The sequence below is a fragment of the Nerophis ophidion genome, linkage group LG01, assembly GCF_033978795.1.
Source record: "Nerophis ophidion isolate RoL-2023_Sa linkage group LG01, RoL_Noph_v1.0, whole genome shotgun sequence".
Lineage (NCBI taxonomy): Eukaryota > Metazoa > Chordata > Actinopteri > Syngnathiformes > Syngnathidae > Nerophis > Nerophis ophidion.
Genome location: NC_084611.1, coordinates 5,485,052 through 5,499,013, shown reverse-complemented (window position 1 = coordinate 5,499,013; position 13,962 = coordinate 5,485,052). Strand labels below are relative to the sequence as shown.

Here is a 13,962-nt window from a genome sequence, read left to right as displayed (position 1 = left end):
CCACGGACTGTTAGGAAATATTAGCGCTGCACACACACACAGCTAAAAGTCATCTGCTTTAACCGCGTAATTTCACAGTATTCTGGACATCTGTGTTGCTGAATCTTTTGCAATTTGTTCAATTAACAATGGAGACGTCAAAGAAGAAAGATGGAGGTGGGAAGCTTTAGCGTTTAGCCACACAAACACACGGTGATTCCTTGTTTAAAATTCCCGGTGGTGAAGCTTTACTATGGATCAGAGCGGTCCAGCGAACATGGATCCCGACCACATGTCAACCGGCAGTTTTCGGTGAGAACATTGTGGTAATAAGTTTGCTCTTACCGTAGTTATGAGCGGAGCTTGTGCCGTCCGTACAGCTGCCGTCGACCTCCATCAGACACTGGCCTCAAGACACCCGTGGATACACCCTTCCGACTATCAGGTACTATTTAACTCACTAACACCGCAGAGGCCACCACAGTGTATATGTTTCTTTTACTTTTTATTCATAGCTGTATGTAGAAGTGTCTGGTTGTATCTGCTGCTTTAATGTCTTTAATGTCCTCTGTGTTCTTTGATGTTTGATGTTTCCCTCTTACACACATGGAAGAGGGATGTGTACTATGGCTATGAGTTGTTGTTTTTTTCCCTTGGCCTCAGTCTGCACCCCCACTCCAGGGCCCAGGCTAAGACCGATTTTTTTAATTTTATTTTAATCTTCTATTTTTTTTTCTCTCTCCGCCTTGTTTACCTGTATGTCATCTTTTTTGTCTTTTTTGTAAGGGGCGCTGGAAGCCGGCAGACCCGTCAGCGATCCTGTTCTGTCTCCCTGTAATGTTTGTCTGATCTTGAATGGGATTGTGCTGAAAATTGTAATTTTCCTGAAGGAACTCTCCTGATGGAATAAATAAAGTACTATCTAATCTAATCTAATCTAATCTAAAACACTAGCAACACAATAGTAAAATAAGGGATTTCCTAGAATTATCCTAGTAAATGTGTCTAAAAACATCTGAATCCGTCCCAATGCAATCGCCTTTTTTTTTAAACTATATTTTATTTTTTTCTAGTCCCTCACTATCAATATCCTCAAACACGAATCTTTATCCTCGCTCAAATTAATGGGGAAATTGTCGTTTTCTCAGTCCAAATAGCTCTTTTTGTTGGAGGCTCCCATTAAAAATAACGTGAGGATTTGAGGAGCCATCAACGGGTGACGTGATCGTCTGCGACTTCCGGTAAAGGCAGGGCTTTTCTGTTAGCGACCAAAAGTTGCAAACTTTCTCATCGATGTTCTCTACTAAATCCTTTCAGCAAAAATATGGCAATATCGCGAAATGATCAAGTATGACACATAGAATGTACTTGCTATCCCCGTTTAAATAAGAACATCTCATTTCAGTAGGCCTTTAAGTAGGTCCACGTTAATCAATTCATGGTTGATCGATAAACATTGTTTGATCATGAATTGATTAGCGTGGACCCCGACTTAAACAAGTTAAAAAACTTATTGGGGTGTTACCATTTAGTGGTCAATTGTACGGAATATGTACTGTACTGTGCAATCTACTAATAAAAGTATCAATCAATCAATCAAACGTATTTTAAAGTGTATTTTACGACTACTTTATGTTATAAGTAAATACTTTTGCGAAACGTATGTTTTGTATGTTTAGTATATTAATTAGTAAGATGCCTTTTATTTTGTTTTTTTTAAACCGCTGTAAACACGGAAGTGGCTGATTTGTGGCGCATGCGTGATAAAGATTGAGTTTAAATCGTTACCAGATAGAACATTGGATTGAGGAAATGTTTTTGATATTATTATGATATTCACAGATGCATCAAAAACTATAAATAGTAAAGTAGGAGCTGCTGTAGTTATCCCACAAAGAAATATAGTGTTAAATAAAAGAATCAGTGATAAACTATCTGTTTTTATGGGGGAATTGGTAGCAATTTATATGGCAGTTAACTGGATGGAGGAAAACAAAGCAAGGAAAGCAGTCGTGTGCTCGGACTCCAGCAGTGCATTGATGAGCATAAAAATACTCTAGCCTTTAAATAGACTCCCTTTTTAGACCAGTTGATCTGCCGTTTCTTTTCTTTTTCTTCTATGTCCCACTCTCCTTTGTGGAGGGAGTCCGGTCCGATCCGGTGGCCATGTACTGCTCGCCTGTGTATCGGCTGGGGACATCTCTGCGCTGCTGATCAGCCTGCGCTTGGGATGGTTTCCTGCTGGCTCCGCTGTGAACGGGACTCTCGCTGCTGTGTTGGATCCGCTTTGGACTGGACTCTCGCGACTGTGTTGGATCCATTATGGATTGATCTTTCACAGTATCATGTTCTCATATGTTCTCATATGTTCTCATAGTCATCAGTATCACAGTATCACGTTCTCATAGTCATTATTGTCACCGATGTCCCACTGGGTGTGAGTTTTCCTTGCCCGAGGATGTCGTAGTGGTTTGTGCAGCCCTTTGAGACACTAGTGATTTAGGGCTATATAAGTAAACATTGATTGATTGATTGATTGAAAAAATATAACATCAGACACAAGACTAGATATGGTTTATGAAATAGTTCAGGCAATCTACAGGATAAATAAAGCGGGAGGTGTGGTAACATTTCTCTGGGTTCCTGCTCATGTAGGAGTTGAGGGAAATGAGTTAGCTGATAGATACGCAAAACAAGCAAGCACTAAAACAGAAGTAAACATGGAGATTAAGCACAGTAAAGTCTCATCTTAAAACTCATCTGTATACTCTAGCCTTTAAATAGACCTCCTTTTTAGACCAGTTGATCTGCCGCTTCTTTTCTTTCTCCTATGTCCCCCCCTCCCTTGTGGAGGGGGTCCGGTCCGATGACCATGGATGAAGTACTGACTGTCCAGAGTCGAGACCCAGGATGGACCGCTCGTCGGGACCCAGGATGGATTGCTCGCCTGTATCGGTTGGGGACATCTCTAAGCTGCTGATCCGCTTGAGATGGTTTCCTGTGGACGGGACTCTCACTGCTGTCTTGGAGCCACTATGGATTGAACTTTCACAGTATCATGTTAGACCCGCTCGACATCCATTGCTTTCGGTCCCCTAGAGGGGGGGGGTTGCCCACATTTGAGGTCCTCTCCAAGGTTTCTCATAGTCAGCATTGTCACTGGCGTCCCACTGAATGTGAATTCTCCCTGCCCACTGGGTGTGAGTTTTCCTTGCCCTTTTGTGGGTTCTTCCGAGGATGTTGTAGTCGTAATGATTTGTGCAGTCCTTTGAGACATTTGTGATTTGGGGCTATATAAATAAACATTGATTGATTGATTGATAAAGAAGAAGTGAAGAGCATAATTAAGATAGAACACAATAAAAAGTGGCAGGATAATTGGAATAAGGAAACAAAAGGTAGAGAGTTTTACAAAGTCCAGAGGAGAGTAGGTGTCATGAGAGGAGGGGGTAGAAATAGGAAAGAAGAAGACATTATTACTAGAATGAGATTAGGACATACATATCTAAATAGTTCACTAAAATTAACAGGAAAACATACTACAGGGCTGTGTGATTTTTGCCATCAAATATAGAATGTTGACCATGTTTTAATACAATGTAGGAAATACAATAGAGAAAGAGAAATACTGGAAAATAAGTTAGCAAAAGAAAATATTAGGTTAGAAGTGGGAGATATATTAGGATTGCATTCAGAAAAGCAATATACACATATTTAAAAAACACTGGGTTAAATAAAAGAATATAAAGTAGGGATCCACCTCGGTCCACACTCCATTACAGTAGGTGGCGGTAATGCGCACCAGAAGGTTGCTTGCCAACCGCCATAAAAACAAAAGAAGGAGGAGGAAGATTGAGTTGACGACCAAGATGGCGGATTAACGTTCTATGGCTCCCTGAAGATTGTTTCCATTTTACGATCAAACCGTTTCATAGATTCACAAAGACTCGCCTTCTCCGAGAGCAGATTAAACGAAAGTTGGGCTGGGAGCGACGGAGTGTGAGCTGAAGTGAAGATTGAAGACGTGATAGAAGATGGACGACTACTGCTATGCTAAGATGGCGACGTCATGTCAAAGAGAAAGTGAAAGAGAATCACCAACCGGGATAAAGACGACAATTGCGGATGAGGGTGAGTGTGGTACATTTTTTCTCATTTTAAATAGTTTTCATGCCCTGAAAAGAGCGTCGATGAGCGATTAGCCGACTTTTCAATCATGTAAAGAAAGAGGCGTCATGATTGTTAGCTTGAAGTGTGTCACGCCTGTAAGTTATGTTTTGGTCATGCTATGTTTAGTTTTCATAACTTTTATGGAGAGAATTTCTAGGCGCAGTCAAGGCGTTGAGGGGTTCCGGTTTGGTGGCCACGGGATTAGGTCTCTGCTTTTTGCAGATGATGTGGTCCTGATGGCTTCATCTGGCCGGGATCTTCAGCTCTCACTGGATCGGTTCGCAGCCGAGTGAGAAGCGACCGGAATGAGAATCAGCACCTCCAAGTCCGAGTCCATGGTTCTCGCCCGGAAAAGGGTGGAGTGCCATCTCCGGGTTGGGGAGGAGACCCTGCCCCAAGTGGAGGAGTTCAAGTACCTAGGAGTCTTGTTCATGAGTGGGGGAAGAGTGGATCGTGAGATCGACAGGCGGATCGGTGCGGCGTCTTCGGTAATGTGGACGTTGTATCGATCTGTTGTGGTGAAGAAGGAGCTGAGTCGGAAGGCAAAGCTCTCAATTTACCGGTCGGTCTACGTTCCCATCCTCACCTATGGTCATGAGCTTTGGGTCATGACCGAAAGGATAAGATCACGGGTACAAGCGGCCCAAATGAGTTTGGGTCTCTCCCTTAGAGATAGGGTGAGAAGCTCTGCCATCCGGGAGGAACTCAAAGTAAAGCCGCTGCTCCTCCACATCGAGAGGAGCCAGATGAGGTGGTTCGGGCATCTGGTCAGGATGCCACCCGAACGCCTCCCTAGGGAGGTGTTTAGGGCACGTCCAGCTGGTAGGAGGCCACGGGGAAGACCCAGGACACGTTGGGAAGACTATGTCTCCCGGCTGGCCTGGGAACGCCTCGGGATCCCCCGGGAAGAGCTAGACGAAGCGGCTGGAGATAGGGAAGTCTGGGCTTCCCTGCTTAGGCTGCTGCCCCCGCGACCCGACCTCGGATAAGCGGAAGATGATGGATGGATGGATGGATGTTTAGTTTTTGGACGTTCAGTCACGTTTTGCACTTCCTGGTTTTGTTTGTTTCCATGTCAACTCATGAGTTTTCACCTGTCACGTCCCTGTTCTCAGCCTCACACCTGTTTTCACTAATGATCATAGCTATTTAAGTCACTCTTTTTCTTGTCTTCGCCCTGGGATCTTTTCACACTCGCACGCACCCTACCCATGCTGTTCAAACCTTCACGTCCTCGTCCACAGTCCCATGCCGTGTAAGTTTTTTTTTTTTTGTATTTATGCCATTGTGCTAGTTTTGTTTTGTTTGTATACAGTCATGCCATTGTGCTGTTTTATTTTAAGTACAGTATAGATTGTTATCCGCCACAGAGCGCGTCCTCGGTTTTGCCTTTTTGTAGTTTGTTTGTTTATTGAATAAATCATGTACTTACATTCATGCCTGACTAGTCCCACATCATCCTTGCATCGAGGAAGCACAAACATCCACAGTCTAAGCCTGACACAGTGGAGTTTGCATCAGAGGAGATGAAAGAATGCAAAAGGCAAATGAAGAAAGTGGAAGAGCAAAATGAGTAATGTTGGGGAAGAAGAGATGTTGTGGAAGAGTAAGAGATGTGCAGTGTGTGAAGAGAAGACTGGACCACATGTCTACATCAACCTGCAGAGGACTGCAGCTCATAAACAACAAGAATCATTTGGAAGTTCTCCACAAATGTCACAGCTCATAAGTTGGCTTCTCGGCAAAATCTGTCCTACCCTTACCCTTTTTATAACGATATACCCGTGATAAAAAGCATTTAAGTCTCACCTTAAAACTCATCTGTATACTCTAGCCTTTAAATAGACCTCCTTTTTAGACCAGTTGATCTGCCGCTTCTTTTCTTTCTCCTATGTCCCCCCCTCCCTTGTGGAGGGGGTCCGGTCCGATGACCATGGATGAAGTACTGGCTGTCCAGAGTCGAGACCCAGGATGGACCGCTCGTCGGGACCCAGGATGGACCGCTCGCCTGTATCGGTTGGGGACATCTCTACGCTGCTGATCCGCTTGAGATGGTTTCCTGTGGACGGGACTCTCGCTGCTGTCTTGGAGCCACTATGGATTGAACTTTCACAGTATCATGTTAGACCCGCTCGACATCCATTGCTTTCGGTCCCCTAGAGGGGGGGGGTTGCCCACATCTGAGGTCCTCTCCAAGGTTTCTCATAGTCAGCATTGTCACTGGCGTCCCACTGGATGTGAATTCTCCCTGCCCACTGGGTGTGAGTTTTCCTTGCCCTTTTGTGGGTTCTTCCGAGGATGTTGTAGTCGTAATGATTTGTACAGTCCTTTGAGACATTTGTGATTTGGGGCTATATAAATAAACATTGATTGATTGATTGATAAATTATATTTTAGAACAGGGGTAGGGAACCTATGGCTCTCGAGCCAGATGTGGCTCTTTTGATGACTGCATCTGGCTCTCAGATAAATCTTAGCTGACGTTGCTTAACACGATAAGTAATTAATAATTCCGCTGGTAATCACGATGTTGAAAATAACGTTCAAAAAATATAAAACATTCTCATGCATTTTAATCCCTCCGTCCGTTTTCTACCGCACTGGTTCAAGCAATAACAATGTTATCAAAAAAAGAATTAGAGACTTATTATCCTCTAAAAATGTTGGTCTTACTTAAAAAATGCTCACATTTAGTTGTATTATTACTTCAGTACTCTTGTCTTGGTCTGTATATTGTACAGTATTTTGTATTTTATAGTGATTTTTATATTGTACAGGATTGCTTGTTATGGGCGGTATGGCTCGGTTGGTAGAGTGGCCGTGCCAGCAACTTGAGGGTTGCAGGTTCGATTCCCGCTACCGCCATCCTAGTCGCTGCCGTTGTGTCCTTGGGCAAGACACTTTACCCACCTGCTCCCAGTGTCACCCACACTGGTTTAAATGTAACTTAGATATTGGGTTTCACTATGTAAAGCGCTTTGAGTCACTAGAGAAAAGCGCTATATAAATATAATTCACTTCACTTTGTAATAGATAGTAGTCTGTTTATTTCAATTGTTAGTTTTTCCTTTATTACCTTGTGTTATTTATTCTACCCCATATTTGTTCCCACAACCGCACCTAAAGTTGGAGTCTTTAATCTTGTCATATGCAAATATAATGACAATAAAGTCTATTCTATTCTCTTGTATTGTATTCTATTCTATTCTATTCAGTGTTAAAAAAATATGATATGGCTCTCACGGAATATGCATTTTTAAATATTTGGCTTTCAGGGCTCTCTCAGCCAAAAAGGTTCCTGACCCCTGTTTTAGAATGATAGTTTGTGGAATTGATTGATTGATTGATTGAGACTTTTATTAGTAGATTGCACAGTACAGTACATATTCCGTACAATTGACCACTAAATGGTAACACCCCAATAAGTTTTTCAACTTGTTTAAGTCGGGGTCCACGTTAATCAATCCAGCATAATGCAGTCATCAGACAAGTTCATCATCAGAGTATATTATTTTCATCCTCGCCTCTGGTGAGGGTGGTCGCATTCTCCGTTCCCTCCTTCCCTGCTTGCTCTCTTTGTCTTTGTCCTTGTCTGAACTTTTTAAAAGCCTCTTTCTTTGCGCTGTCCTCTAATCCAAATTTCAATATGAATATCATCAGCTGGACTCTTGACGCTATTCACACAGTCTTTTCGACAAGAAAAAGAGGTTGGGGGGAGCCAGGCTGCCCTGATGGAACCATCGCTGCGGGTTACGTGAGGGACTCCTGGAACTCATGGAGGATCATGTGCCTCTCAGCTCTTTCCATCGAGGACGTCGTAGACATCGACCTATTTGGAGCTGTGATCACGGGGCACTTGCTGGTCGGGCTGGGCATTGCTCTGGTCTATCGACAAATTCGGAAGACGATGGCAGCCACTCAAGGGGCCCAACGGCTGTTCAACGCAATGGAAGGATTGTGTCGGGCTGTGGGAACACAGACTTGTGCGAATTCTGAGTTGAATCGCAAAATGGATCTCATCTTGGAAAAGTTTGCAGAGAAGGAATAATTAATTGGGACTAAAAGAGGTCCAGCATGGAAAAGCAGAGAAGACAAGTCAATATTTTGTCTTCAACTTTTTATCTACGATTTGGACTCCCTGAATGGCCTTGGCAGGGAGCAGGCTGTTCTGAAGAAAATCTCCCGAAGACTCCTCAAAGATAGACGCTTTTGACCTTCCTTTTTGTCAACAACATCTGTAGCCGAACTTTATCAGCCTCAGCCATACAAAAACACTTCACCTCTCCCGAGTTAATCGGGCATATACGCACACACACATGACCCCGACCCTTAAATCAACACCCTCACCAACGCTTATCTCCTCTGGGGTTGTGGAATGGCTGAGCGGCGCTACAGAGCGAACAGCGGGCCTGCGCAAACCCACCCCTCCCTCCGTTGCAAGTTGGTGTGATATATGTATGTTTAATGTGTGCCATGCTATGTGAGGTTTTTTCCTTGGACTCAGACTAGACCTCTGCTGAGGGTCTAGCCTTGGACTGATATTTTTTTACTCCCCCCCTTTCCTAATGTCACCCTTTTCTTATCTTTGTAAGGAGCGCTGTAACCGGCTGATCCGTCGGCGGTCTCGTCTTGTCCCCCCCCCCCCCTGTGATGTATGTTTGCTCTTAGCGGGACTGTGCCAAAAATGTAATTTCAGTTCTGATGTGTCTTGTACATGTTGGAACGGACAAATAAAAAATGATTCTGATTCTGATTATGGCTGGGTGATATATTGATATACTGGATATATCGCAGGTTTGTCTCTGCGATACAGAAAATGACTATATGGTGATATTGGAGTATACGTTCTCACGCAGTTGCTTTTAGCTGCGGGCATTACATTGCAGGCTCTTCTCACTCTTTTCAGTCTCTCCTTCTCACAGACAGCAAGCGCACCTTCTTACATACGTCACACACGTATTCGCCCTCGCGGAGCAGAGAGGTAGCGACATGGGTAGCGGTAGCTGTGGTGCGATTGGTAACACAAGAGAAAGAAGGTGCGAATCTCGTAACAAACGAAGGGATAATTAATTCCCATGGAAAACAGCAGGAGGTGGGAATATGTCCAACGGACAACCGTAATTTGTCAAGTGTGGGGCAAAGGCGTCGTTACAAAAAGTAGCATTACTGCTAATTTGTAGCATCATTTGAAAAGTCACCTGCTAGAGAACGAAGAGTGCTTACTCTGCATGTCAACATTTCCATTCCATGCCACACACAAAATGCCGAGGCAACTGTTTCCACATCAACACCTCTCCAGGAGCCCAGGCTTAGATCGATTTTTATTTTATTTAATTTTATTTTAATCTTCTATTTTTTTCTCCTATTCCCCCCCCCCCCCCCCCCACTTGTTTACCTGTATCTTACCTTTTTTGTAAGGAGCGCTAGAGGCCGGCAGACCCGTCAGCGATCCTGTTCTGTCTCCCTGTAATGTTTGTCTGATCTTGAATGGGATTGTGCTGAAAATTTTAATTTTCCTGAAGGAATAAATAAAGTACTATCTAATCTAATCTATATGAAAAAAATAGTGAAGAACATAAGTAGATAACGTCCGCCGTAACCAACCACATAGCGATTTGATTTCCTATTATGCAGCTCATTTTTATTTGACAGTTATTGAAAAATCTTGTGTGACATCATGCACAAAAGTGCACTTTATTTGTTTTTAACTATTGTAGTGGCGTTCTGTACAAAAAGTGCACTTTAATGTTGTTTGGATATGTCATCCTAGTGACATCATGCACTCATAGCTTGTTTTAAAATGTCTCGGACAATCTTGCACTTTCTGGTTTGGAAATGACATGAATTTTTGTGCCACTGCTTAATAATTGTTTAATAAATACACTTTTAGTTGTGGTTTCCCTCTCTGCATGAAAGTATAAAAGTAGCATATATGAAAGCAGTATGAAGAAGAATGTTTTAATGTAGACACAGAATCATCATACTGCTGTGATTATATGCATCAAGTGTTCATTCAAGTCTAAGGCAAAATATTCAGATATATATGGTGTATCGTGATATGGCCTAAAAATATCGAGATGCTAAAAAAAGGCCGTATCGCCCAGCCCTAGGCACCCCTGGCGTAGCTTAACTTTTTTTCCACGCTTGTTAGAGCAAATCCTAACCACACTTTTCTTTTCTTTGGACCAAAGCCCGGGCCGAGTGACAGATCCCAAATTTCTGGTCGACATGGTCCTTTTTTTTTTTTCCACTCATACCCTCGCTCATCCCTTTCACTGTTACAAGCTCGGGAATTTGCATGGGCGTTGCTTTTTACTTATTTAAACTGTTTTTATGATCGTAAGAAGCCACAATAGAAATCAAAATTCAATTAAAGGCCTACTGAAAGCCACTACTAGCGACCACACAGTCTGATAGTTTATATATCAATGATGAAATATTAACATTGCAACACATGCCAATACGGCCGCTTTAGTTTACTGAATTGCAATTTTAAATTTCCCGCAAAGTTTCCTGTTGAAAACGTCGCGGAATGATGATGCGTATGATGACGCGTGTTTGTGACGTCACGGATAGTAGCGGACATTTTCTTCCAGCACTGAGCACAGTTAAAAGTCGTCTGCTTTAATCGCATAATTCCACAGTATTCTGGACATCTGTGTTGCTGAATCTTTTGCAATTTGCTCAATTAATAATGGAGACGTCAAAGAAGAAAGCTGTAGATGGGAAGCGGTGTATTGCAGCAGCCTTTAGCAACACAAACACAGCCGGTGTTTCTTTGTTTACATTCCCTAAAGATGACGGTGAAGCTTTAATATGAAACAGAGCGGTCAAGCAAACATGGTTCCCGACCACATGTCAAACGGCAGGTTTTCGGTGAGAAAATTGTGGTAATAAGTCGGCTCTTACCGTAGACATGAGCGGATAGCTTGCGTCGTTCCTGGTGCAGCTGTCAAAGAGGCAGCTGTGGACTCTCTTGCCTCCTTCGACCGGCCTCCTTCAAACGTGGGATGCTTCCACCGCGGAGGAGGGGGGTAAAAAAGCTCAGTCTGGCCCCGGCGGCTGCCTTAGTTTCGCCTCGTCGAGAAACGTGGCTTCCCTCAGAGACACTGGCGGTCACCACACCCGTGGCCACACCCCTCCGACTTTCAGATACCATATAATCCCACTAAAACACTAGTAACACAATAAGCAGATAAGGGATTTTCCAGAATTATCCAAGTAAATGTGTCTAATAACATATGTTAGAGCCATATACACTTTCTGTCTGTCAAATTCATGACGTCACTAAAAGGGTTGGCTCCAAGGCCAAGTGCCTGACTCCTCCCTAAATAGACAGGCACTTGGCAACCAGTAGCATTAATAGTATAGGACTTTACCGCTACACTTAAGTCAAAAACTGTTGTGCCTCTACTCAGCAACACCTGAGCAAGATCCTGACTCCTCCCTAAATAGACAGGCACTTGGCCTTGGAGCCAACCCTTTTAGTGACGTCATGAATTTGACAGACAGAAAGTGCATATGGCTCTAACAACCTCTGAATCACTCCCATTGCCCTCGCCTTTTTTTTTTCTAGTCCTTCACTCTAACTTTCCTCATCCACAAATATTTCATCCTCGCTCAAATTAATGGGGAAATCGTCACTTTCTCGGTCTGAATTGCTCTCGCTGTTGGTGGCCATGATTAAAAACAATGTGAGGATGTGAGGAGCTCCACAACCCGTGACATCACGCCCACATCGTCTGCTACTTCCGGTACAGGCAAGGCTTTTTTATTAGCGACCAAAAGTTGCAAAAATTATTGTGGATGTTCTCTACTAAATCATTTCAGCAAAAATATGGCAATATCGCAAAATGATCAGGTATGACACATAGAATGGACCTGCTATCCCCCTTTAAATAAAAATATCTCATTTCAGTAGGAATTTAATTGTTCATCCCCAAGCTTCACTTGTAAGACAAGTCACGTAAACATCAATCCATGTCCATGAAACACTACACACACACACATGCAGTACATAGAAGAAAGTGTGTAGCGAGTTTAAAGAGAAACATTTCATGGATCAAGCCTGAACTAAAGTGTGTTTGTGTTGTTGGTGTCCTGCAGACGTCCAGCAGATGATTGGCCATTCAGATAAACACGGGGGCTCCACTCTGAAGCAAAAACCTCTGTGTGCCCCCCACATTAAAAAGGAGGAGGAGGAATTATGGATAACGGAGGACGCTGATCTCACCAAGTTGCCACTGACTGTTGTCTCTGTGAAGACTGAAGATGATGAAGAGAAACCACAACCAGACAACCTCTTAGCTCCACTGTCAGATAGTGAGGCTGAAGACGAACATTTGAGCAGCGACACAGACTGTGAAGGTGATATGAGGACTAACAAAAACTCAGGGTGCTCGAAAAAGAAGTGTGGTACAAAATGTTTCAGCTGCTCAGTTTGTGGTAAAAGCTTTACTCAAAAGAACAGTTTGACTGTACACATGAGAAGCCACACGGGAGAATACCCATTTGGTTGTTCAGTTTGTGGTAAAGGATTAAGTCGTAAAATTGATTTGACTCGACACATGAGAACGCACACAGGCGAGAAACCATTTACATGTTCAGTTTGTGGTAAGAATATTTCTCAAAAAGCCGATTTGACAGTGCACATGAGAACGCACACGGGGGAGAAACCATTTAAATGTTCAATTTGTGGTCAAATGTTTTCCCAAAGTGCCCATTTAACTGTGCACATGAGAACGCACACAGGGGAAAAACCGTTTATGTGTTCAGTTTGCGGTGAAAGATGTTCTCTTAGGAGCAGTTTGACAGCACACATGAGAACACACACAGGAGAAAAACCGTTTGATTGTTATGTTTGTGGTAAAAACTTTGCCCGTAAACAACATTTGACTGCACACATGAGTACACACACGGGGGAAAAAACATGTAATTGCTCCGTTTGTGGGAAAAGTTTTTCTCGCAAGGAAAATTTGACCGGACACATGAGAACGCACACTGGAGAAAAACCATTCAAATGTTTAATTTGTGGGAAAAACTTTTCTCTCAAGACTCATCTCACAGGGCACCTGAGAAGACACACCGGAGAAAAACCCTTTACTTGTTCAGTTTGTGGCAAAAGCTTTTTTTCCAGGCGGGGTATGAGCCAACACACATTGAAACACACACCTTGACAAAAACATGTAAGTGTTTCGCACATTGTTTAAGAAAGATGCAAGACAATAACAAATATGTCCAGTTTGTGTTGTAGTGAATTACTTGTCTCATATTATGTTCAAGATATGGTGAATGTTTATATTCAACTTGGATAAAGTAAACCCCCAGGTTCAAGTAAATAATGGTTGAGTCCATAATAATTTAAGTAGCCTTAGTTGGAAATTCGCACATAGACTGGGGTAAGTCTCTCACGAAAAGAGGAAATAAATTCAGACTTCGTAATGTAAAAGTGATAGCTCCATCCTGGAGGAGAGACTCTGTCAAGCCAAATTTCTTCCCCCATACAACCCCCCCACCCCCTTTCGGGGTCATGATTAATACAGACGTTTTGTTAACGCTATATTATAAAAAAAATTTAAAAAATCAATTTACAAACACATGCTATGGGATGACACATTTACTTCCGGGGTCACGTTTCCTCTTATGTCATCCCATAGCTTGTGTTTGTAAATTGTTTTTTAATTTTTTTTTATAATATAGCGTTAACAAAATGTCTGTAGTAAATGGGGGGGGGGGGGGGGGGGGGGGTTTGTAGGGAGAAGAAATTTGCGTGACAACTCTGTCTATCTTCTAAGTTACAACATATAGAGGTTG

At 42.9% G+C, this 13,962-nt stretch overlaps 3 protein-coding genes across 5 annotated transcripts in view; all 3 read left to right on the top strand.

Annotated features, from left to right (window-relative positions):
• The window catches only part of LOC133553184 (zinc finger protein OZF-like), an 839,429-nt gene that overhangs the window by 674,559 nt on the left and 150,908 nt on the right, over positions 1–13,962 (top strand). The window lies entirely within an intron of this gene.
• The window catches only part of LOC133543914 (gastrula zinc finger protein XlCGF57.1-like), a 148,755-nt gene that overhangs the window by 87,699 nt on the left and 47,094 nt on the right, over positions 1–13,962 (top strand). The window lies entirely within an intron of this gene.
• Positions 2,955–13,790, top strand: LOC133554787 (gastrula zinc finger protein XlCGF8.2DB-like). 2 transcript variants are annotated; one of them, XM_061904070.1, is made up of 2 exons: positions 2,955–4,110; positions 7,836–8,730. In XM_061904070.1, exons 1-2 carry the CDS (start codon positions 4,014–4,016, stop codon positions 8,195–8,197), a joined length of 459 nt encoding a protein of 152 aa, XP_061760054.1. In that variant the 5' UTR covers positions 2,955–4,013; the 3' UTR covers positions 8,198–8,730. The 2 variants fall into 2 exon arrangements, with proteins under 2 accessions (XP_061760054.1, XP_061759969.1); XM_061903985.1 differs by lacking the exon at positions 7,836–8,730 and adding an exon at positions 12,256–13,790 and having other exon boundaries at positions 3,806–4,110.

Excerpts from the sequence above, each read along its gene's own strand:
- LOC133554787 (XM_061903985.1), top strand. The coding sequence starts at position 4,014 with ATGGACGACTACTGCTATGCTAAGATGGCGACGTCATGTCAAAGAGAA. Across the intron at positions 4,111-12,255 it reads GACGACAATTGCGGATGAGG|ACGTCCAGCAGATGATTGGC; the intron begins GTGAGTGTGGTA and ends GGTGTCCTGCAG.